Here is a 25,627-nt window from a genome sequence, read left to right as displayed (position 1 = left end):
TACTGTCTTAATAAGCTTACAATTGATCATGACCATTATCAGTCTTTTAACCTTGTACAGGTGGTATCCTTTCACTTAAATAATTTGTCTTCTTCTTCATTTTTATGCTTGAATGTATTTATAAGTTCACTGTATTATTCTGGACCTATTTTTAACTGTCACTTCGTATGCACCTTTCAGACTGCTGATACAGATTGTGGAATTGGCTTTAATGAGATTACTATGCATAGATGCCATTTGAACTGCAGAAGCACTACATCCTTTAAGACTTTCTAGTAGCCTTATTTTTTTAGTCTTTAGCCTGTTTTGGAAGAGCAAATAGTATACAAACCCAGAGAACCAAATACATGCTAACAGCTTTCCTTATGGTACAATAGTCAGAAAGTTAAGTTCTGGTGGCTTTTAGGAGAAAATGCCTGTGTTGACAAGGCTGAAGAAAGATGTTCAAAGAAAGGCTCAGAGTGGGCACAGGGCATAGGAGATGTTCCAACTCTAACTTTGCAATCCCTCCTATGGAAGACTTAGATGGAATAAATTTCCCTGAGAGAAAAACAACTTTGTCATAGTTTTGAAAGGACTTAAGCTGTCTCACAGATTCTCTTTTATTAATCCTTCAGAAGAACAAATCTACCTATTAAACCTCAGTTGTTACAGGTGGGCCTGCTTCTTTGTTCTACTTTCTTCCATTTTGTTTAGAAGTATTCCATACAATTTTGGTGCTATTATTGTTAATTAAATAATTGCAATATTAGTATTTTTAGGATAAGACAATGTGAAGTAAGGTCTGATTTTCAATGGTGTTACTTTACTGATATATTTTGAAACATGCAGCATAGGTTTGTAGAATGAAGTAGGCTTCGTTCATTACGCCAGACATTCCTTTCACTGCAATTGGATATTTCCTTTTTTATTCCTTATTATTTGTTTGTAAACAAATTGGTGTTGACTTTGCCTACAGAACAGTTGTGCTTATGTGCCATGAATTTTTAACAGATAAATTTAATGTTTGGGAATATTCAGCAAAACAGTGAATTTGAATCAAATAATGAATATTCACAACTAGCAAATTTTTGCATACCATGAACTTGATGTTATTAACATCATCAATCAGGGGCTCAAGTCACTAATCATAAATACTTAATGCTGTGCTCAGCAAAAAGCTGTTGAACAACCAGAGATGGAAATATTTGCATAAACCATTTGTTGCACATTCCTGTAGAATAAACACATGTGTACAAATTTTTCTCCATTAGTGGAATATTTGCCATCAATAAGGAATGTTAACTTTGCAGATAGTCACTTGTGATTGACTTGCCCATATCTCTCTGCAGGACTATGCACACTCAAGTGTATTCTAATATGAGGATGCAAACACCAATCAGGAGCAATACAACTGCTTTAGGTATCTTTCTGAGATTGTATTACTGGGACTCTAGTGAAAACTATAGCTCATGAAGCAGTAATTGATTTCAGATGTCCCAGCATTGTAAGAAGTTCCAATGGGTTATTTAATTAAACCACAAAAGGTCATAATATATCCACAGATCTGCAATACTTGTAGTGTTTTGTTTATTGATCAATAATTTCATGTCTGCTATACTTAAAATGATTTAAAGTCACCGGTAAATTTTAAACCGGTAAATCCTGTCAGATTTATCTTAAAATCCATTAATATTTTTTACAAATAACTAACATTTTGCTGGTGGAAAAGAACTGCTGCAAAGGCAATTGGATAGGTGAGGAAGTAATAAAGCACACTACTTAGGGTGCCGTAATTTGGTGTCAGTGCAAATGAGATTGTTTAGTTTATTTAGTCATTGCAAAATTTATTTTAGCAGCCTGTGACATTTAGGCTGTTCATTTATACACCATAACCATTCTATTCTAATTGTAACATTGGTCTATTTGCTGCTCTTAAAAGGCTAGAGGCCAATGAGATGCTTATTTGAAAAAAGCACTTAATTTCTCTGTAAACTGCTGGGTCCTAAGTCTCTCCCCTGTCTCCTCTCTCCCCCAAACCCATAGTCTGAGACTCTAAAATAAAGTAGTGCAGGCTAATGGCATGCCAAATATTAACTACCATAATCATTGAGGCTGTCATTCCATTACATCAGGCACAAAAAGCATAGTAATATATGTTCCTATCATAGCTTCCACATTGTTAGTGTTGGTTTTTTATAGCAAAATGTATAATTGAGTTGATGATTTTTATCTCTTAGAGAAAAATATAATTAACATGGTGAACTAGTGCTGCTGTGTAACAAAAAATCTGAAATTACAAGATGACAGATAGTAAGAAGAACTTCAGAAGGGAAATAACGTAAATGCAGCTGGCTTGTCTATGGCCATTTCCTTTTGTTGCATCCATGCCATAAGGAGTTTAGTGCACTTGTGAAGGACACAAACAGGAATCCTGAAATATTTTTGCTTTTCCTGTGTCTTTTCTTTTGAAGAAGTATTGGCAGCAAAAGGAAAATTCATTTTTAGATTTCAGATATCCTTCTTTAGAGGCTGTATTGCCTTGGGCCCTTTTATCTATCTGTCTGCTTATAGGCTGCATACCTATGAAAATCATACCCAAATTTTAATTTTAGGAACTTTAAATTCCATAGCCTACTTAGACTTGTTTTCTTGGCCAGTCCTTTCTTTACCAGCTCTTCACAACTATACAAACATTAAACTGATTAAACTCTCTTGGATTTTTTTGTGCTTTAATTCTGTAGATCTGCTATGGAGCTAACAACAGATCCTCATTTAATTGAAGCAGTTAAATCCAAATCAGATTTGAAATTCTGTTTATAGCATTATTCAAGAAAACTTTACCTTAACAGATGACTGACTGTGTAAGTGCTGATGGATGTCGTGGTTTAACTCCAGCCAGCAACTGAGCCCCACACAGCCGCTTGCTCACTCCCCCCGCGGTGGGATGGGGGAGAGAATCAGAAGAGTAAAAGCGAGAAAACTCGTGAGTTGAGATAAAGACAGTTTAATAGACAAAGCAAAAGCCATGCACACGAGCAAAGCAAAGCAAGGAATTCATTCACTCCTTCCCATGGGCAGGCAGTGTTCAGCCATCTCCAGGAAAGCAGGGCTCCATCACGTGTAACGGTTACTTGGGAAGACAAACACCATCACTCCGAACGTCTCCCCCTTCCTTCTTCTTCCTCAGCTGTATATACTGAGCATGACGTCATATGGTGTGGAATAGCCCTTTGGTCAGTTTGGATCAACTATCCTGTGTCCTCTCCCAGCTTCTTGTGCACCTGGCAGTGCAGGGGAAGCTGAAAAGTCCTTGACTAGTGCAGCAACAACTAAATCATCTCCCTATTATCAACACTGTTTTCAGCACAAATCCAAAACATAGCCCCATACCAGCCACTATAAAGAAAATCATCTCAGCTGAAACCAGGACAATGGAATATGTGCTAGATGCTTGTTGAGTGTGCATGTGTAATACAGTATTTTGTTCTTTGCAAAGGAAAAACATAAGCAAAAGCATTTGATAAAAATGATAATTTATGCACGAAGTCTTTTTATTTCATTAAAGTTTTCAGAAGTCTACAGTCTAGATCTACTTTTGCTCATGAAGAAGAAAGAAATGCACCAAATATAAAGGGCTGTATTCAGCATGGAATCAAAAGTATTTTTACTCTGAGCACAAGATGTCAGTCAAAAGTGGCAGGAGTACTGGATATTTTGGGGCATTCAGAGAATTCAAGCTTATAATGAAAAATTAAGTTTGTGAAAATACTCCTTTTTCCATCCTATTTTAAGCTAAATGAGAAAACTGACCACTCATCATATGTGGAAAATAAAGAGTCCGCACAAAGACAGCCTCTTTCTTTACTTTTTACTTTACTTTCTTTCAGTATAAGCTGTTATTTTTTCATCCCATTTTGGTTGCATCTGCGCTAAGAATAAAGACATTATATTGCTTTCTCTCTACATTTTGACATCATGTACCTCCCTGGTTAACTAATGGTTATTTGTTTTACTCGCTATCCATAAATCAAAACTCTGTTCACATAGAAGTTCCTCTTTCGTAGTGGAAAATCACAGGTAAATGGTTTTTGGTCCAAATTCAGGGTAAATAAAAGGACTCCTATGGGCTTCAGTCAACTATATATCGGTGTTTGTTTGGAGGGGATCCGAAAGGCTTAGTGGACAGCACAAATAATGTTTTGATTTACCTTTTGGCCTTTCCATTCAAAAGGTTGCTGGAAAGTTCCATGATATTTAACTGTAGTATGATATTAATTATCAACTTTTTACTGTTGCCACCTGCTTTTTGTGCAAGGAAGACTGGTGTTTCTGTCTTTTCTCTCTCTTTTCAGGGAACTTCATATAATAACCTCCTTTCAAACCATTCCTTCAATGTACAGCACTCTGCAATACTGAATCACACAAAATGTGGAGGTGATGAGCTGAGTTCCACTGAATCTTTTACTGTTGATTTAGATGCAGTAGAATCAGGAACACACTCTTAAAACTCCAACTGGCAATACATCAGGTTTTTTGATGTTGTGCCCTAATGGAAAGGGAGTGTATTGCTGCTTCTCTAACCCACAGTGATATGTTGTAGTGTTATAATTGTGCAAAATGCATTTTCCCCTTGCTACAAAGCCTCTTCAGAAAGCACATCAGACGTGTGATGATAAAGGGTATGTGGAAGATTTGACCTTGTTGCCAACTTTCTTTTTGCCTGCCAGACAGCAAGGATTGCTCTGAAGTGTTTCTTCCCAGTTTGATAATTTCTCCCTATCCCTAAAAGCTTGCAATAGGTCATTTGCACTTCCCTCATTCTTCATTTTGTTTTGAGCGTTGCACCACAAGGTAGGCAGACAAAGAGAAAATGTAAAATGTATGTGATCAGGTTGTAAGAACAAACCTCTTGTTCTTATGCAAACATAACAGATGCCTGAGTGCATTTTGAGGCAATATAAACTACTTTTGGAACTATTCACAGTTAAAATCTTACAGAAACCTTAGACTCCATGAAAGGCAGAGCTGGCAGTGCTATTGGTGATACGCAGCAGAGCCCCATTAATTTTGAACGAATTCTATTAATTCACAATGATGGTATGTCTGCCCTGCATTTCTGTAGTCAGAAGACAGACCCAAGAGAGCTGCTTGTCCTGCCTGTTATACATGTTCATGTTTAACTAGTGAAGATTTTTGGGGTTTTTGTTTAGTTCAAATAGCTACAAATTAAATACTGTATTACACACATGGTCACATATGTAGACTATGTTAACTCAATATCTAATAAGATTTTGAAACTGGAACAAGTCAAAGTTCAGGTTGCCTGATAAATGTGAATTTGATTCCATGGGCCATATGCATTAGGATTTAGACTTTAATTACATTATTGACTTATTTTTTTACAGTAGATTTTTGTCCAGTTGATTCTGTAGGGTGAAGCTGCTCTAGTACTGAAACCAGCTCTGTGTTGCAATAAAAGACTGTTGCTGGTAAACTCTTTATCTGCAACTGTCATGGAAGATGGAAAGTGGACTGTAAATGAGACAGGATATTTTAGCAAAGAGAAAGGATCATTAGGATCATCTCACGATGAAAGCAGCTGCCCACTCTCATAAAGAATGAATTTGACCCCTACCCATACCACAAATGTCCTGTGAGATCAATTTTTTTCAAGATGGTCACTACCTCTGAAAATCTAATTTCTGGATGCCTGAATTGGAGTTCTGAGGTCTGGTCTGCCAAAATACAGTCACTCACAGCTCTGATTAGCATCAATGAAAGCTATATTTAAAACACATATAGTGCTATGAAACCCACATTTTTCTCCTGCTGTCGTGACAGAAAGTCAGGTGATGACCCGATAAAAAAAAACCTAAATCCAATACCTTACTTTGGCAACATTTCGTACACAGTTGAAATGGTGATCTTATCCTGAAACTCAACAGTATACTTTAAGGCAGTTCTGTCATCCCTGGCTACAAAATAATATTTAAAGGGGATGACCGCTTGCTTGAACTAAGGGACATTCAGACAAACAGAAATGAATTCACATCAGAATAAAATACCTTTCTAACGGAAGGCATCATTTTGCTGTAGTTGTCTTTTGCTTTCCAGGAGAGCTCTCTCTGTAAGTGTAAAGTCAGCCTGTAGAAGTTTTCAGCTGACATCTTTTCAAACTGTATCTGCTTTTCACAATAATGATATTTAGAGGTGCCACTGGATGTCTTTCTGATGTTGACTTTTCGTTGCTGTTTCCAAGTCTTTGAAAATAGGAACATATGTAGGCTTGCTATATGAGTTGATGTTTTTGTGCGTAGTTAAGGGCTAAACCAGAGGGTATGTAGGCATAAATCAAGAGACAACATTTATAAGAATGTTGAATTGTTATAAAATTTTAATTGTCATAATGATATTGGATTTCGAATTGATGCAAATAAATGTTTTTGGACTTTTTGTCACCTGCAGTTATAACTTATGAAAGTATCAATCATGGGTCTTTTCCAAAACAAACCCCAAGAATGTACAGCTTTGTGTATAGTTTTCCATGTTTTCACGTGTATTTGTTATTTGACAATTATGATGTTTTAATTTTTCCAACCAAAAGATCAAATATGTTTTGTGATTATAATCTACTGTAATCTAAAAAAATACCAGTTTTTCCTGTTTCTGTTATGATTTTGTCACTTCTTACCAACACATGCCTTCACATTCAGTCCCCTGTGTCTGGCCAAAAAGATACTTGAGGTTTCTTGTGTTACATGTACTTTGGAAATATGACTCACCATAAATAAGTCAATAACTTCTACATCTTGATAACCTCAATTAGTGTAGCAAAACCATTTTATCTATGTCTAAGTGTATGTATATATCAAAATTTTAGATGTAAGAATCATAACCATTTGAGTAAAACTGACATAATTGCTACAGTTTCAAAAAAACTTAATGACACTTAATTAAACCTGAATCCAGTGGATTGACTAGAATGTATATAGAGCCACGTCCTCATGCTAAACCTTTGCTCTGTAAGTAGCTTCTTGTCTTTCAATGGAATTATTAGATTAAGCAAGGATTTGAAGGTTTGAACTCACATTTTTCTAAATTCTTTTTATGTTTCCATTAACTGCATTGTCTAATCTTGAAAAAACTAGCTTTATATTTCCAGTCTTGATGCCGTAACAGGTTACCTCATTTCAAAAACATAAGTTATTGTTGATGACAGTCTTCTCTCAGTATGTAAAAATACTCAAGGAGTGTTTGTGTAATGGAAACTTCTAGGCAAAGATAACTTTTGGAAATACTACTTGATCTTAAGGCTTATTTTTTAAATCTTTGAATAAATTGATATGGCTGATCATGGAGGGGACCAAAGAAGTGTTCATGAGGGAAAGAGATTGATAGAGTGGAGACTGAGGAAGAATAAGAACACAGTAATCTTTTACATGTTTTCTCTGCAGTTGATTTGTAGCACATTATATTCACTGAATCCAAATAATTTTTTATTTAATATAGTAAAAGGATCTGGAAAACTCAGAGGCTGATGTATTTTGTTGTTAAAATCTCAGGCAATCATTTTTCAAAACTAATGTTTAATGTTTTCATTATGTCTCAGGTTCCCAGTCTGAACCTCCATCGTGCAGTGCCAGTTCTATCACTTGCCCATCTGCCTGCACCTGCAGCAACAATGTAGTGGATTGTCGAGGAAGGGGCTTAACAGAAATTCCAGCTAACCTACCAGAAGACATCTGGGAAATGTAAGTGCCAATGTAATGCACAATTCTTTTCCATGTCTCTCCGGTTTTGGTCCATGTCATATCCTCCTGTGTGGACAAAAGGCACAGGTTTTGAAAACTGTTCTAAGCAGTTATCAGGTATATTGTAGTTATCCTCTTTGCTTTTGTTCTTTTGATCTAAGGGCTCAGACCATTCTTTAATGTACATTAAGATATTGTTTGAAGTTGCCCTACCCGAAAGCAAGATTAAGTTCTTGGCATATTATGTTCAGATTGTGTTTACATCTCACAAATCTGGGATTACAGTTCTATAGTCAGGAAAAGGAAATACACAGTCCTTTTTTTGAAATAGAATTGTTTTATTTTTAGGTGGTGAATTCCCCAAGAGATGGAGGGATTTCTTGTTAGCTTGGCAGGATGCATTTGTAATGAAGTGAAGTATGACATCAGAACACATTGTCCCTGCTGATTTTAGCTTCTATTTCTTGTCTCCCACATTTTGTTATTCCCAATTCTTTAACACTTTTGTGACTGGTTTGTGTTGTGAAATCAGATGGTGGTTTTACAGACTTGTTTGTCTTTACTACCTTTAGGAATTTTAATCATCTATTTTTGTGTCCGTGACTTCATAGTACTATGGTCCTGAAATACTGTTACATTAAACCAAGTTGCTTTTGGTTAGTCCATAGGGAATGCAGGTCAATTCTTTTCCTGTTTAGGTGCTTGTCGTACAGAGGTTACTGACATCCAACCAGCTTTTACAGTCTACGTAGCGTGGATTCAAATATTTGTATAGTCACTGGACTCATTCAGCTTCTCATTGCTGTAGAAATACCACTACATAGCAAAAGTCACTAGGATAAAGCATAAGTTGAATTGCTCATATGTAGCCTGGCCCACTATGATTTGCTAGGAGTGTGACAGTTATGGCCAATGAAGATGATATGCTATGTTGTTTGCTGGTGATCTGCTCTACACCACCACTCCTCTAAGTCACTTTATCAGTTGCTTTTATAATTTAAGATTCACCTCGAATTTGTTTGGATTGCTGTCTCAGCACAACTGTTTAGAGGTAGCTTATGCTTGATTGTGCATCTCCACAGAAAAGATATATTAGAAATGAAAAAATTAGCTCAGTAAGTGCAAAGAATAAACAACATCTTAAAATTAACATTGTTGAGAATGTATCTAGAGCATGAAAAAATGTTTACAGGAAATACAAACTCTTACGCAAGCTGTTCTGAATGCCCATTAGAATGCCCTTATATCCAAGGGCAAAGTATTACATATTCTCACATAGAGTAAAGGATATAGTCACATAGAAAAATGTTTCTGGAAAGATGGAAGAAGCTGCCACAGTGTTTCCCTGGAAAAATCCTGTCATAAATTCTTTTGACCAAGATAGCCATTCTGGTTTATGCAGAAATCTGTCATACTGCTCAGAAATTCAGTTTGTCTGAGCCTGTTCTGGGCTTATTCAATATGAAATCCCTCCAGAGGTCTGGTTCCAGCTACATGTGCAATAATGACTGTCTTTTGATGCGATACGATAGGCAGAATAACACCCTTTTGCTGTAATGTTATAGCAAGGGGGCCAAGTAAATTCTCTCTACATGCTGCAACCCACATCTTTTGCTCTCATACAGCAGTACTGTTGGTTTTTTTCCCTTGGGATTTATCCCCCATGGTTGGCATTTAGTCAGACCCTTTGTATAAAAGGTGGCTATGTAGTGGTGCTGCCTGAACACTTCTTTCTGGACTCTATAATCCTGTGATCTGTAATCCTCATCATCTGTGAGAGATCTAACTCTTACTAGAGATGAGATTCCTTCTATGGAATGTGGGCTACTGACAAACTACATGGCTGGGTTGCTATTACATAGAATCCTAAGGGATATTACTTGAGACGGTGTATTTTTCATTCAGCCATTTCTATCTAGCATTGTAAATACTCATTCCACTAAAATACATTTCCCCCTATAGACTGTAGTCCATTCATAATATTTATATGATAGTACTAAAATGCTGTGCCTTCCTCAGTTCCACTTGAGGCATTTCCAAGTTCCTTTGCTTGGTTATTAGTTGCATACAATTACAGCTTTCTAGTGCTTGCATTTCCCCTTAACTCAGTATTTCTTTGTAAGCCAAATTGTATCCAATAAGAACCCTTGACTGATAAACAGTTCTACAGAAATGAAACACATAGCTGTTCCTCTAACATGGTTATTAAAGGTGACCTACATTTCACTCTGTGTTTCAGTATTAATTAAAGGTCATTTACTCAGCCTTCCTGCCTTTCTTCATTAAGGTAGGCAGAACCTTCTCTGACAAAGCTGCCGACAAGTCCTAAATTTTTTTTTGTTGATAAAAACCTATCACAAAACAGGCAACTCGCTTGTCATGGAACATAAAACAAGCATCATATGACGCTAATTTTCCCTTGCTGCTGACCTCTGCCACATGTGACTTAGAAGTCTGTTGTGTTACTCTATTACACCTCTCCCCGAGGTGCATTATCCTGAAGGCCCTCATTGCAAGTATGATTATTAAATAAAGGAATTTAGGAAAGCTAGAAATCTGTATCCCAGCCTTGCTTTTTCATAATTTCATAAAATAGGTAGCTAGAATGTACAGAATGCAGTTCATTTTTTTATAAAGCTTCTTGTTCAGTGGGGAGCTGACATCGGCAGGCAAATTGACTGAGGAAAAATGAGTTAGAAGAAATTGAAGCTGAGGAATACAGACTGTGTGTTGAATGTTATAAAAGATTCTGTGCTTACAAAGTGGTTCTCGTGTGTTTTTCAGAGGAGAAATGAACAGTGTATGTTATAGAGAAACACATGAGAATAAGCACGGAAAAGTTTTGCATGAATACTTGGGAGGAAAACAAAAGTCATTAAGCACCTGGAGGCATGTACTGAAAAAGAAATACCAAAACAAATATGGCTTGATGGTTTGCTGGTAAATGAACAATGTAGTGATTTCACTACATTGGAACACCATCTACAATAAAAGGAGAAGTTTGCATTTGTTTAGAAAGGGTGAGAGAAAACGCATGCAAGATAGGTAGGGAACATAGTGTGAATGCAGAATGGACTTGACCTTGGAGGGATATAGGGAGGGAGGGATGACCTACAAACTAGTAGGAGACAAAGTCTCCAAAGAATCTGTTTTTCTGATCAGACTTGATCACAACCTTGCAACCAGTGCCTGTCAGACTGAGTGACAGCTCAGCCCATAAAGACAGCAAAGCCAGGATATAGTAGAGACCAGCTGTGCCTGCGAGAGTCACTACCCTGCAGCTTGTGGGAGCTTTGAAGGGTGTTGTGAGAAACATGCTTGCCACAACAGCAGATTTCACTCAGCATGTGGTTTGGGCTGTTGTTGGCTGAGGACATTGGGCTGGATGGATCTGAGCTCTGGGCTGGATGGATCTGAGCTCTGGCGCTGTATGCCCGTTCTTAATCATTAGTGTTTGGCTGGTTTTATGCCAGGGAAAGGACAGCTTTCCTGCACTTGCAGATGTGGGGCACTGGGAGTAATGGCATTGCTAGCCCTGTCTGTAGTGTTTCAAACAGTATTTGCTTCAACATGCTGCCTGCCAGGTTCGTTTGATGCCTCCCAGTACTGGAGAGTGATCAGTAACTCCCTATTAATCTTTTCCCCACCTCACTACACTTTTCCTCTGTCCCTTCTTTAGAATGGAGTTTTCATGCTGTTTGTCTATCTCAGACTGATCTACTTCATTTTTTTTATTTATCACTGTGAACAAGGCTGTATTTTAGGATATTAATTCTGGACAGCTTTTGTCTGAGAATTTTGCACACCTTAAAACAGTAGTGCAGGGACCACTACATCTGCCTTTGTGTTTCATAAAAGTTTGTGTAAGACCTTCCTGAGTGAAAGCAGGGAACAGCCCCTCAAAGGCTGGCCCTTCTGCTGCTGTCTGGTCTGGAGTGCATGGTGGAGGGTGCTCACGCAGTGGTGCCCAGAGGCAGGCAGGCTCCTGAGCTGCCGGAGCAGCAACCACTGGCACCAGCACTGGCACTGGGTGCTGCTTCTCTGAAGGATCTTCAGATTGTGTAAAAGAAGGATTTGATTAATCGCTAGTGCTAAGGGCTGGATTGTGGGTTGGGACAGACACTTGAGAGAATAAAGACTCACTGGGCCCAGTATGGAACTGTTGGGAAAAGAAGGCTGAACTCAAATGAGGAACCAACAAAACTTATGATGAGAAAGACTGGGAACAAAGGAAATCAAGACAGGTTGACAAAAGTGCTATGAGCCTGAGAAAGTGAGGAATATTTGGTGATAAGGCCTGAGATTGCTGATAGTGAGCCTGGGACACAAGCTCTGCAGGGTGGGCTTTGGGGATGTGGCAGGAGGGCTGGGACACTGGGTGGCATGAATGGGGGCTGGGCAGGCTGCAGGGCCAGGACAGAGTGGCGCAGGTGAAGATGGAGCTGAGGAGTCTCTTCCCACCAGAAAACACAGGTGTCTTCCAGAGTCTTCCTGCCTTGTCACCATGTACTTGAGAAACCCAACAACAATTTGCGTATCTTTGTCCATGTGCACTAGTGACCACCTATGCAGAGATGAACTATTAGACTACACAGGGATCTACTGTTTTAACTGCTGCTATTCCAGTTAGACATCAATGCAGAGGTCTGGGTGGTGTACTTCTGTTACACGTGAGTTTCCTTGTGATGGAATTAGTTATTTCAGCTTTTGTTTTTGAATCTACTAAATTAAATATATTATTTTTAAAAGTAAAAAAAAATAGGAAATGCCAAAGTTAATGTTTGTAGCTGCAGTCTTCATGCACTGCTTTTGTATACATTTGTTGTGGTATGCACTTTAATTACAGCATAGTCTCATGTTGCCGTTAAAAGAGTGGAATCATTTCTTGTTGTCTAGGGATGCGTCAGGGTTGTGTAGTGAGGGAGCCTGTGTATATAGGATCTTATTTGTTGCAGAAACAGGAAAATTCTAAAATGGGGACTGTGGGGAAGATAATCTCATGAATGCTGTTCAGAGCATTGGGCTGTGTCTCTTCTTGCCAGTGGTTTTAATTAATTGACTTTGGGCAAGTAACTTGCACAAACTTTTCATGGGTGGTCACTAGTGATGTAATCCTCGGTTTCTGGCTGACTCAGCTGAGATATTCAGAAGTGCTGAGGACTCACAGCTGCAGCAAAAGTCAATAGGAGCTGCGCTTTGAACACGTTGTGCTGTGCAACGCTAATTGCTTTGAAAAGCCAAGTCCCAATCATCTGCAGACTTATAAATCAAACTCCAGAATCTAAAGTATATTCTTAGATCTTGAAACTGATCTTAGATTTCAAACCTCTGCTTTTTCATATCAAGCTTGCTTTATCACTGTTACTTAACCTTTACAATACTCTCTGTCTGGTGAGATTAAGAGAAATATAATTGTATAAACCAAGAGTAATGCTGGATAGGATGTATCTAAATCAGAAGCGAGGACCTTTTGTTTAAATGCTGATGTAATTGCTCCAGACAGAGTAAAGAGGCTGACAGTCCCTCAAGGAAAAGTGCTGCTTAGGCACCCATATCTGGTGAGATAATAACCACAGCTTCCCGTCTAGCTTCTGAGCAGAGTAAAATAGGATGGCAGCCCTTCTACCAGCATCTAGGTTTGGCTTAAGGTCAGTTTTGAGTCACTTGTTCAATGTTGGTTTAGTTTATCATTCTCACTATTGATAGCTGAATTGGTGACTGATATTTTTGTAGGTATGAGTAGTGCTTGATTTTGGTGCATAATTTCTACTCTTAGGAAAAATGCTAGAGTTTGAGCACTGAGGAAATATCTAATGCACTTAACTGTTGGTTTTCTTATGGTTCTGTCAATATGAAAATGAACCTACTTTTCTGCAGGAGAATCACCTTGAAATGTAATGTTCTACTTGTTCCACCTTTAATTAATGCTTTTCTGGCAAATTTAATATTTAGACAATTGCTGTCATGAGGGTACCACTGTGTTGGGCAGTGTTGCAGACAGACCTGTAGATAGATGAGTTTGTTGCTTTTGTTGCTTCAGTGATTGTCTTGGGAAGAGATTACCTTCTCTGTTCTTCAGTACCTGTAGGAGTGTGTAATGTAGGAGAGCTGGGACTTCAGTTATGTATCTTGATGAAGCTTTTGTGATTTGAGGAAGATGATCAACAAAATATGGGCATTTAAGTTACTGGTATATTCAAAATCAATTTTCCATTGATTAAAATAAAGTCAGAAAAGCTATTATAAAAAGATTGAGCACTGGTAACTCTATTTATTGTAATAAAATTAATTCTTTCTTATATAAATTATGAATTAACTGCATCTTAACAATGTCACGTATATTAATAATTGGCTTTGAAGTTCTCAGCTTCTTAAAGGCAAGAGTTTTTTCTTTTTTCAAGAATATAAGTGTGTAGAAACTATAAACTTTGGGGATAGAGGAATGACAGTTCTGCATTTAACATTGTTCTTCCTCCTAAAAGAAAAGTACAATAATTTTCCCAGGCTTCCAGTAAATACTGTGGCTGAAACCAGCACAGTATTTTTGAACACTGTAATAAATGTTCCATAATTGCCTCTGGTGGCAAGTTCTCTGGCTAGGGAATCAGGTTGGCTCCTGTAGTTGAATCATATAATATGATTTTCACTCACTGCTGTAAATTGGCTCTGGACAGCTTCACATGTCAAATTTGACTACTATTTTCTGGATCTCACTAGACAAACTGTGTCATTCACTCCTTGCATTCCATATAAAAAAAGAAGTTTCTGTAGTCAGGCCAAAATTATGTAGAAAATCTTCTATTCTATGAGGGCAAGACACAAAAATAATAAAGAAATAATAAAGAAAATATTTTAGATTGAGAGTCGGTAGAGAAAATATAAATATATGGGAAATGTTAAGAATAAAGGTGTTTTCTGTGCTGAGATGGAGTAAGGAAAACAGGAAGGTATATTTCACAGTTTTAGAAACAAGCAGTAATGGCAGGGAGTTTCTGCTGTAAGATCGAGGCAGGATTTATTTCTTACATCTTTACTTTTATTTGTAAAATGAAGTGTAAATAATGTCATCTATAGGCATAAGAAGTAGTTTTTGTTTTGATAAATCTAGATTTCATACACATGATAATTTTCATTTTGGCTGTATCATCTCTTACCTTCTTCTCTTTATAATTGTGAGATTTCTTAAAAAAAAAAAGAAAAAGTACATGCAGATGAATTTTACTCAGGCAAGCTGTGTAGGAGTTAGTAACCTTACAAGGTTTGTAAGTTTGGGGTTGTTGGTTTTTCTGGTTTGGGGTTTTTTTGTGTGTGTTCTTTTTTTTCCAGAGACACCACTTCAGTCCAGCAGGAACATAAATTTAGCCTTATTAATGAAAATGAATGGTATGAAAAAAAGATGTATATCTTTTTTATCTAATACAAATTTCACTCAAAAGCTCCTGTTTTGCCAAGCAAAATGAAGAGATTGTAACATATAAGGAGTATATATATCCTGAAAGCTGATTATGAAGGTGTAGAAGGAATCACAGAAAATAAAATAGGGAGCATAAAACCATAACTTTGAAATAAAATATGCTAATCAGATTTTTTACTGCATGAAACACTAATTGTCTTTTGACTTACATGTGTTCTTCTGTTTATTTTGATTTTTAAAAATTATGTAAAGAACAAAGGGTTTGAGGAATGTTTGTATTCAAATGACAGAATCTGTTCTGTTGACAAAATATTACAGGTGGCAGAACTTCAACTACCAGAAAGCTAGTTAATTTTCCTACTTATTTCTTGAGTTTTACCTTTTCCTTGTCAGTATTTGTAAATGTGTACTAAAAATAGATGTTACAGAATGTACGGAGCTCTTCACAATAAGTTAGATTATAGATTAAACGATTACTTTTTTTCCTTTCTCTCAGTTTACTACTTCCATTTCCACTAAGTCTAAAAATATATTTTTGTGTTACAACTTGACAAATATAATGCAAACCAACTTGAAATCCTCAGATCCCTGAGCTAGTTATTGCATTGTTAGAAAACTTGGAAAGTGATCTGGGCTGGAAGTTTTTGGAAGTAATTTGAAGTCAATAGAGGGTGGGCAGGACTGACCTACTAAAGTAATAATGAAATAGCAATGTGACTTGTTAAGGGGTTAGTCTTTCTGGGACCTAACGGAACAAAAACTTACTCTCAGTAAAGCAAACATTATGAGTCTGGGTTGTTAAAAGCCATTCCTACTTATTTACATTTATGAAATGTAACTGTAGGCCAACTATTGCTTCCCAGTAGGCACTGTAGAAACCATGTGTCTCCCAAGTATAGACTTCAAGCTTCAGATTAAAAAAACAAACAAACAAACAAAAAAAAAAAACAAAAAAACCCCCAAACCACCCCAAAAACAAACAAACAAACCAACCCAAACAAAACAACACAAAACCTAAAACAAACCCCAAAAAATCCAATCCAAAACATAACAACAAAAAGTGCTCAGCAGATGTCTAAGGTTGAGTCAGCCTCAGAACAGATGCTGCGTTGCTGGAGTGAATGCGAGAACCTCATGCTCTATGAGCACCCTGCGGGCTGGTCTCCCTGGAGCCTTCTGAACTGGAATCACTGGGTGTCACAAAAATCCGGTAGTGGGATCTGTGTTTCTGCTGTGTTTGCCACACCACAGCATCTCGGAAACACAAACATGCATGAACACATGCATGCTGGTTGAATGAAGTACGCGATTGGGCTGCATTTCAGCAGCAGGGAGTTGGAAATTGCCGAATCTCTCCAACCTAATGACTCTCTCTTTCCTGGATTTGTGTTCACAGCCACATGTGTGTATACAAGTAAAATTCTTCCTGCAAACTCCGATCCCAAGTCCATGTGACCCAATAAAGTCTACTGAGATGGGAAATTATCTCTGTCTAGTCTAGAATAAGAGTGGGGAGACATTATTTTAATTCTACCCTAAACCAGCTTCTGTTTAACCTTTAACATCCTCACTGATCGTACCCACTGATGAAGGCTCACAGGGGAGCTCACCTGAAGTCCCTGCTTTTAAATCTGGGCACAACCCACAAACAGTTCATGTAATTGTGGCATTGCAGTGAGAGGGAGCTCAGGCACCAGCAGCATGCTCGGTGGATGCCCGCAGCCTCACTCCAAGGATGGATCAAGGAAAATAAATGAATGAGACTGACAGGAGAAATAACAATGAAAGGTGATGAGAAGGGCCAAAAATTCCACCCAGGAATGTGGAGTATAATGGCGGTAAATGGAGAAACCTTGAGGTTTGGCAGTATACTACTGCATTCTGGCTGTTTATATTGATAGAGACATTGGTGTTATGTCAAAAACTGTTTTGCAAAATACCAGTCTATAGATTTCTCTGGTGTCTTCCTGTTTGTCTGTACCACATTTGATGCAAAATTAACATACCACAACAGAGCTGGTGGATTCATAATGTGAGTGCCATTACAAATTCAGCATTTACCAGTAGGTACCTGACCAACTGCTCAACTACAGAGTTGTGTCAGCTTAAACTAAATTCACTGTGGTATGTCAGAAGATCCAATATCACTAGCACTACTTTTAGATGAACACCGTGGTATCAGGGAACATATCAAAACATCTGGTTTCATTCTGAAAGATGTCTTTTGGTGAGCAGAATTATCTATGTAGCTTCCTAGGTAGATTTATGTTGAAGAGTCACTTCATTCTTGATAGGATTTTGTCTGTTGAAGATCTGCCCGTAGGTGAATAGTTAAGAAGCAGTCCTTTTTAAAGCTATAGCAGGAGCTCGACAGCTAGACCCTGAAAATCAACACCAAACGTTGGAATACGAAGGGAAACTCTAGTTGTCACCTTCTGTTAATATAGGCAGACAGTTTACTGGCTCTTAGCTCTCCAGTTCCTAAGGCAGACTCCATGAGAAGGATTTATAATACATATTAATAATTTTATTTGGAAGTCATTCAGGTATTGTGATGAAAGGCAGCAGTATAAAAGTCTTCGAGAACCATATGTGTTTAGGGTTTTTATAGTGGTGGTGGAGTCTTTGGCTGATGTAGAGATTGAAGGCTTTAGCTGTCTGTTAAAACAAGTAGTAAGCACAGATATTTAAAATGCTGAATGTCCTGCCATCCCAAAGCACTTTGTTTTCTATCTGTCAGAGAACTGAGGGGTGAGAGACCACAAAAAGGCTGTTCCTTGGTAATATAGGTCCATAAACACTTTCTGAAGCAACAGGACTGCAGGTTTTTTGCCTTGCACTTTGCAGAGAAGTGCCCTGTGCAGTGCTGCAGTGCTGTGGTGTAAAGGGCGATGACCGCGGCTTCTACGTTTTTCACTGCAGAATAAGCCACAGGTTCTGACGGGATTCCTTCCTTCCCAACAAAGGTGCCTCCTATCCAGGGCTGTCTTTGGGTGCAGCTACCTGAACCTGTTGTGCATGGTAGGAATAAAGCTTATATTTCAAATGAAGAGGCAAAATAGGGGTCAGGACAGGGATCAGATCTAGCCCATATTTGTAGTAAGAAGACCAGATTTTAAGTATGATTTATTCTTCTTAAATACTGAAAATATATCTGTGGACTTTTCTTCGCCAGAGTCCAAAATGTACAACAAGATATGTAAGTCCAAAATATGAGGTAAATGTAAGATAATGGTCCAAGCAGCTTTTATAAGCCAGTTCTCACTCCTTGGCGAGGAGCAACAGTCTCTCTCTTGATTGTTACGTGCTCTAGAAGTTTCCTCCTTCCTAATACAAATGGTTCTCCCCAGCCCTGGGCTTTGTCACTGTGGGGGATGCACATGCTACTTATTTCCCCCAAGCAGTCCTTAACCAGCTCCCTGCAAATCCCTGCTTATAGGGCAGGAGAAAAGCAAGGGCTTTGCTCTTCCCAACAACCTTCACGCAGGTTGCATGCACCCTGCCAGACATGAGTGTGCTACAGGTTACTGCTGCACGCTAATCTCATCTTACACTTTCTCTGCCTCGGAGATTGCTTTTGGCTATTGGCTGCCTGAGTGATTCAAGCAAGAGCGCTGAAGAAAGAGCCCCGGCGCTGGGAGCAGAGCGATGTGATCCAGAGCAGTCTGGCTCATTCACTGTCTTTCTCTCTCTCCCAGCAGGGAAGTTTATGACTGTCCAATGCAGAGGGACTTTTCTGACACATCTCAGGCAAGAGCTCGGTGGCACTGTTAATAGAGCATGGCTGTCTCATTTGTAGGCTCTATTCATCTGACAGCTAAGAATTATCAGTACTGATGCTTCACTCCCTCTCTCTTTTTCTCCAAGCTAGTAATTTGTCTATGTTATGGGTAGGTAAGCTTGACAAAACATTACACATTAGCAGCTGAGACAGTGTTTGAAATGGGAAAATTGCTAGCAAACTGCTCCATTAGAGACCCAAATAACAAATTCTTTCTTTCCCTCAATGAAAGAGAGATAGTTAAGGCCCAAATTAATACGTCTGTCTCCCCCACTCTGCAGGGGGAATCACTCTTGAAGACAAATGCCTTCGTCACTCCTGAGAGTGTGAGCTGGCTCTGCGAAGGCAGCATTAGGCAGAGTTTTTTATCCTTTGTGTTTTGCCATCCGGGGTGTGAGCAGTACAGGCGCCAGATGAGGAGGTGATGAAAAGATTTGCACCTCAGTGAACTTTGAGATGGATTAGCATGGGAATTTGAGTGCCTATTCTTTACTCTGGGATAGTTTTTCATATTTAACTGCATAGTTTCCCCATTTGTTTTGTTTGGTTTTTTTTTCTCCAATATGTTTACTTTTTGCTCTCATTGCTGCAAAGTCATTTAAAGAGAGTGGGAAGAAGGAGGACTTTATCCTATCTAACATCATGTTATTGCAAGAAAAATGCATCTGAATCCATTGGGCCCTCATACTTTCCAATGTCTGATAATATGTTAGAGAAGAGAAAGGAAATTGTTCTTGTCCTTTGATGTTGTTGTCAAAGACTCTAAAATAAAGCTTCGAGAGGCAGACAGAGCATTGCTGCGTGTCAGAAGGGGGGAGATATGCTTCAATTCATCTAAGCGATACAGCTGGCAGCAGGCGACATGGCACAGTGAAATGGGTAACTGAAAGGAGGAACAAAAGCCCCTGAGAGGTTTGAACATGGCCAATTTATTTTAATAGCTTTTTGAATTCTACTTGTGAAGTCTTTTAAATAGATCTTATTATGATATACCAGAGGAAAATCAAGGAAAGTTTTATTGAGTTGTAAGAAATCTTAAATGTGGGGGATAGTTGTTCAAATGATCAAAATTTAGCCTTTTAGGACTGTCTCTTGTACAGAGTTCTCAAATGTGTTGTAAAATTATTTTGTAGTATATTCTGGTGATACACAAAAAAAATGAACTCACCAATGTTCCTTTGCACTAGCACAGGTGGTTTTATAGTGTATAACAGCACTTCATAGTATGCAGGGTTAGACCATGAAAAATACAGTTTTCCAGAGGTCATGTTCTAGGTAAACTAGGCAATTTTCTCTGAAATAAAATGTGGCTGTAAAATTTAAATTAGCTTTTAACTTTTTTGAGAAAAAAATTACAACACTAGGTAAGAACTCTGTTTTTCACTTTATTTGAAAGATGGCACCTCTAGCAGCAGCTTCCCATTATATCATGAATAACACTGGTTTATAATTAAGCCTTCGTCACCTTGAAATTGCCAACACCCCTTCTCTCAAAACCTAGTGTTTCCTAGAGATTTTTAATCCTCTACTGTCCTTCACATGTCATTTATGAGCTCAGATGAGGTGAAAGCACAAAGTATTAATACAAATAATTTGTTTTCTACTATTTTAGTTGGGTAACTGCATTGTGTTTTTCATCCTACGCCTGCCAATCTATAACATGCATTTATGAAAAAAATAAATGGAAGTCAGATTAGTGCTTCATACTTTTAAAATACCTGCTTATTTAATGCTGCACTTTATTTAATACTCCAAGATCAGCTGCATTTTGTGCACAAGTTGGAATCCACCTGCAAACACACCCTGATGAGAATACACGGTACAGCTTGTTGCTTCTCTGGTAGCATCTGCAAAATGTAGTGCACTAAGCATAATGTGTTATGTGTAGTCTTTAGTCCTTCATTTACAAAGAGCTTCATACAATAAAAAAATGTAAAGTGCTAAGGTGACACTATAGCAGCAGATGACAACAGCCTTGTCCATCTATTTCTGTACAGGCCATCTGCTGCAAATTTTGTAGGAAAGGGGGAAGAATTCAGTACTGCTTTAGAAGGTAGCTCTCTCAAACAACTCTTTTTCTGTATTCCTCTCCACCTTTTCTAGAAATTTCATTTTTTCTTATTACTCGGGATCTGTGGCTATTCCAATTCTGGCTTTTTTTGCCCTTTGGGGGCAAAATTTCTGTGTATATTTCCACCCTTGAGTCACTAAAATTTCCTTGGAATTTTAAGTGATTATAAAAAGGGGCCATGTTTCCCCTCAACACTATATTTGAGTTTCCCTGTAAGGACTGCTATGCTGAGTCTATGTGCAGCATGTGTGAACCCCCAATTTCCATTCATAAGGCAAGGGAATTGGACAGGCATGGGCCTCTCTTGTTCCTAGAAGTGTCTGCATAGAAATACTTGGGAGGAGTTAAACACCAAACTGGCAAGCTGACAAAAAGCCTTTATGGGAAGAGTATGTGTACTGCTAATTCTGGTGACAAACACCCAACAATAGTAGCGTGCTGAAGCTTACAGCAATTTGCATTTCACTGTGGACTTGCCAGAAATGAAGCACGTTATATTTAGACCAACTGGAAGGGAAATCTCAGACACTAATTCAAATCACAAAACAAGGAATAGAATTAACTCTGATCACAACCTTTAAAATAGACTGCTACAGAAATAAAAGAGTGCATGCACATTAACTGTACAAGTTGACTGTGCAAGTATCACAATATTCATGACTTAAATAGCTTCTTAGAGTATAACTGAGCTGGCAAAATATCTTATTTTCAAGGGGATTTTTCTTTTGTCTATTAAAAGTACAGATCAGCGGAAGGATACGCTATGCCATAGAGGGCTGATGGGCCTTACACATTTTCTCTATGTTATTCCCAAGTCCTTTAAAAACCATGTTTTACTTCTCCCTGCATCTCATTTTATCTCCATTCCTGGTTTGAAAATTTTTTCTCCCCCTGCATTGCTGCAGCAGCTCTAAATTACGAGAGTGATTCATTCCATCATTCCAGTATGTTTTTGTATTTCAATTCTAAACCATTTCCAACCACAGATTTTTGCTATTAAAACTGTTTCATTTAATGACAGTTTTGGAAAAAATACACAACAATTTGAATAATAAGTAAGGAATAGGCAAAATCAAATTTTGCCTTCAGTTCCAACTCTTGATTATAGAATTTTAGCTGCCATGGTCATTTGAATTTGTTGTATGGGGATCTACTTTTACATTTCTAATTGAGATTAATATTTAGAGTTCATCTGAGGAGAAGACAGTCCTTTTAGCAGGAATTTGGGGAACTTGCTGACAAAGACTTGAAAATACTTCTGGGAAGGAACAGAATTAATCTTAGTGGTTACTGTATGCGGTATCTTAAAGTTGCTTACATTTTATGTTAGTGATACATTCATTTATGATACTTCATAAAGAATACTTCTTTCAAACCAAGTCTCAGAAATAAAAACAACAGCATTTTCTTGTAGTCTGGACCATATTTTAGAACACCTTCACTATTTGGTAGTTAAAATAGGAAGATACAGTCCTTTTTTGCTCTGCTTTAACATAGACTCTCCCGCCCCTCCTAAAAATCTGGATTCATATTGCAGTGAATTCCACTTTGTTTTTCAGCATGTTCCCACAGATTGGTGCTCCTGAGTCACTCTGATAGTATTATTAATCTGCTTATTAAGCTGTCACAACACAGCATAGCTTTTAGTTTAGATAGCTATGTTCTATCTACAACAGCTGGTCAAGGAAAGCATCTGTGTTTTCTACCTTAACTTTGATTAAGTAGTAATAAAATATACCTACTATTTTTTATTAATTGCATGAGCTTTAAAGACGCAGTTTCTATACCTGTGACTTTTTTCTATACAGATTTAGTGTAATCAGTGAGATGATTTTGTTTTTGAAGTTATTTTCTCAGTATTTTCTCCATTTAGTGGCTTTCAAAAGAAAAATTTGTTCTGCATAAAAACTCTATAAAATTCTTTTATATTTATATAAGAATTTGTTATCATGTTTAATGTTATTCCTGTCCTATAATTGTGTAGTTAACATGTATATTGCTTTGTTTGTTTTCAGACGTTTGGAACAAAACCTCATCAAAATCATTCCCCCTGGAGCTTTTACCCAGTACAAGAAGCTTAAGAGAATGTAAGTTTTAATAAGCCCAACACGCAAAAGCAATCATGAATCTTCTAGCTTCAAGTTCAGTGTCTTTATTTTAGAAACATATCGGCAATTTCTATGTTGAAATCACTGGGGATTGCACAAATAATCTCTTCAAAGTGTAAGCAACAATGGAATTTGGTTCAGGATGCCTAACAGTGCATGAAATCCTTAATAATGCTTAATTTCACTTCCTATTATAAATGATGTGAGCTAATTAGTTGTTGGTCTGTTCAAACTTCAAATCTGCTTCCTCAGAAAAGATTTTAAGTTCTATTTTTTTCTCTCATTCATTCTGGTATCTGCTTGCACCACTTCAATTTAGTTGACCCCAGTTATAGCAGGAGTGCATGTTCTTGCAGAGTAGTTAGGATTTTTTTGTAGTGCATTCAATGTCATGATGCTGAAATGGTTTGACTGTTTAGAAGAAAACAAAGAAACCTGCTGGAGCTTGTTTTCTCTATTTCTTAATCACCAGTAGATACCCAGACAATTCTTTTCTTATTAGCTCTTGTGTTTTCTCTTTGAATTAAAAAAAAATAATTCTGATTTTCAGCAGCACTGTCATGCAGATAACCAGGGCACTCCCCCTGGTTGGTCTTTTAAGTGATGTATGAGAGATGTTGTGACAGTAGTACAATGATACAGACAATGGTAAAACAAGTTACTCCCACTTCACTATAGTATTAAGATGTTGATGGGTACCACTGCACCAGTAACTTCCAGAAGTCATTCAGGCTTTGTAGCTCAGTGCTAAGACTGATAAAAAGGTGCCTTTACAGTTCTTGTTTTCTGATGTGAACAATACTTACTGGTCATTTCACAGAAATGTCAGCTCATTTCACAGAAGACACTGCATTATCAGATAGCTAATGCTTTTGGAAACTGAAATGAGCTTGTGCTGTACCTTTGGATTTAAGGGTAAAATTACTGTGTTTGCCAGTCCAAACTTACCAAGTTCCTAGAGCTGAAGAGCTGTAAATATGGATCTTAATATTTAACAGGTCAAATCATCAATCTTATAGAGTCTCTATTCTTCTGTCTTACTTTCAATATAGCTGTATGTATTTTTAAAGAAGTACTGTATTAGATAGCAAGACGGTAATTTCAGTGAAAAATGATGGATCCCTTTTCAGTGACCTAACTTGTAAGTTTTTCATTATTAAATTCACTACTTAGTTCTTTCTGAGGTATGACTAATTTTAGATTTTGGCAATGTTTTACTGTCCTCTCATTTTTCATGACTGGTGAACTCTAGTTTTATGGGAGTTGACCAAAAAAATGTTCTTTAACTTGACTAGCTGCTCAACCCAATGCGGCACTTACTATGTGAAATGATTAATGTTAGAATTTCACAGCAGAATTCCATTAGCTAGTTGTGTTAAGAGCTTTCTGGAGTATAATTGGCATACTCATTGAGATCTGAACTCATAGTTAAATAATAAGTTACTGTGCCAGATGATCTGTATCAAAGCTTAGTTAACATGACAGCATTTTGTGGAAGAATTTGGTATAGATAGTTAGGCTGCAGAACGTCCCATAACAAACACAATGTTTTGTCATTTGGTTATTGACCTGTCTCCTTGTTAGAGTTTTATTTCTGCTGGACAGTGAGGCTCTAAACTGGGCATCACTGTTATTACATAAAGTTTAATTGAGGACATTTGTTCCACTATTTGAAGAGATTATTGACATCATCTTTTCAGTGTGCAAGATTCCCAGTATTGTTAAAACAAAAATATACTTTGGTCAAAAGACTACCTCTTAAAACAAAAGAATTATCCATCCTCTTCCATATAGAGGAATGACATGTTCGATATCACTGAAGTCATCAGCCTTTCTTAATTTCTGTCACTTTGATTTCAATGAGCAGCGCGATAGCATGAAGATTATTGATTTAATTAATTGATGCACTACCCAGGGTACAAATTAAGAACATTATTGTTATTATTGTTGTTGTTATTAATTATTATTTTTAATAATATTTTATATAATTCAGAGGATAGTATTAGCATAACATTGTGAATTGTATTGTATTTTTCTCCTTCTCGTTAATAAATATGCAAGAATGTTAGGGATAATAGCCTACTCACTTGCTGCAGTCTCAGTATTTTGATTGTTTACTGAGTATTTCCTGCAAGATTATGCAGTTTCCTTTTCTTAAATAATTGGATAACTGAGATTAATTTTTAGGTAAGAGGCAGTTGTCCAAGATAATCTTTATATGACTTGATATTAATAGGTCAAGATGCTAGCAGATGTAGTATGTATATTAATTCAAGTGTTATATTTGCATCTAGCTGAAGTTTGCTATTTAGAATGTCTCTTCAATAGCTTCCAGGATGGGAGAGTTATTTTGGTGACTGGGTTTTAGCCAAGGAGCTGAAATCTTTTGTGTCTTGGACTTCATCATATTCTCACACAATTAATTACGTGAAGCTAAATGTATCTGTCTCAGAAGGAAGATTTGGCACCTGTAGGATTCAAATATGCAGTTGAATTATATAATCTGGGATGATGGTTCCC

The 25,627-nt window shown here is 37.4% G+C and overlaps 1 protein-coding gene across 4 annotated transcripts in view; it reads left to right on the top strand.

Moving 5' to 3' along the window:
- The window catches only part of SLIT3 (slit guidance ligand 3), a 543,690-nt gene that overhangs the window by 348,868 nt on the left and 169,195 nt on the right, over nt 1-25,627 (top strand). For all 4 annotated transcript variants that reach the window (XM_075509986.1, XM_075509985.1, XM_075509988.1 and 1 more), the window contains 2 exons: nt 7,592-7,733; nt 23,015-23,086. In XM_075509986.1, the coding sequence (XP_075366101.1) occupies nt 7,592-7,733; nt 23,015-23,086 (214 nt within the window). The remainder of the gene's footprint in view (nt 1-7,591; nt 7,734-23,014; nt 23,087-25,627) is intronic.

This window comes from Mycteria americana, chromosome 8 (genome assembly GCF_035582795.1).
Source record: "Mycteria americana isolate JAX WOST 10 ecotype Jacksonville Zoo and Gardens chromosome 8, USCA_MyAme_1.0, whole genome shotgun sequence".
NCBI lineage: Eukaryota > Metazoa > Chordata > Aves > Ciconiiformes > Ciconiidae > Mycteria > Mycteria americana.
Note: the sequence above shows the minus strand (reverse complement) of the source record. Positions and strands in the feature narration are given on the sequence as shown.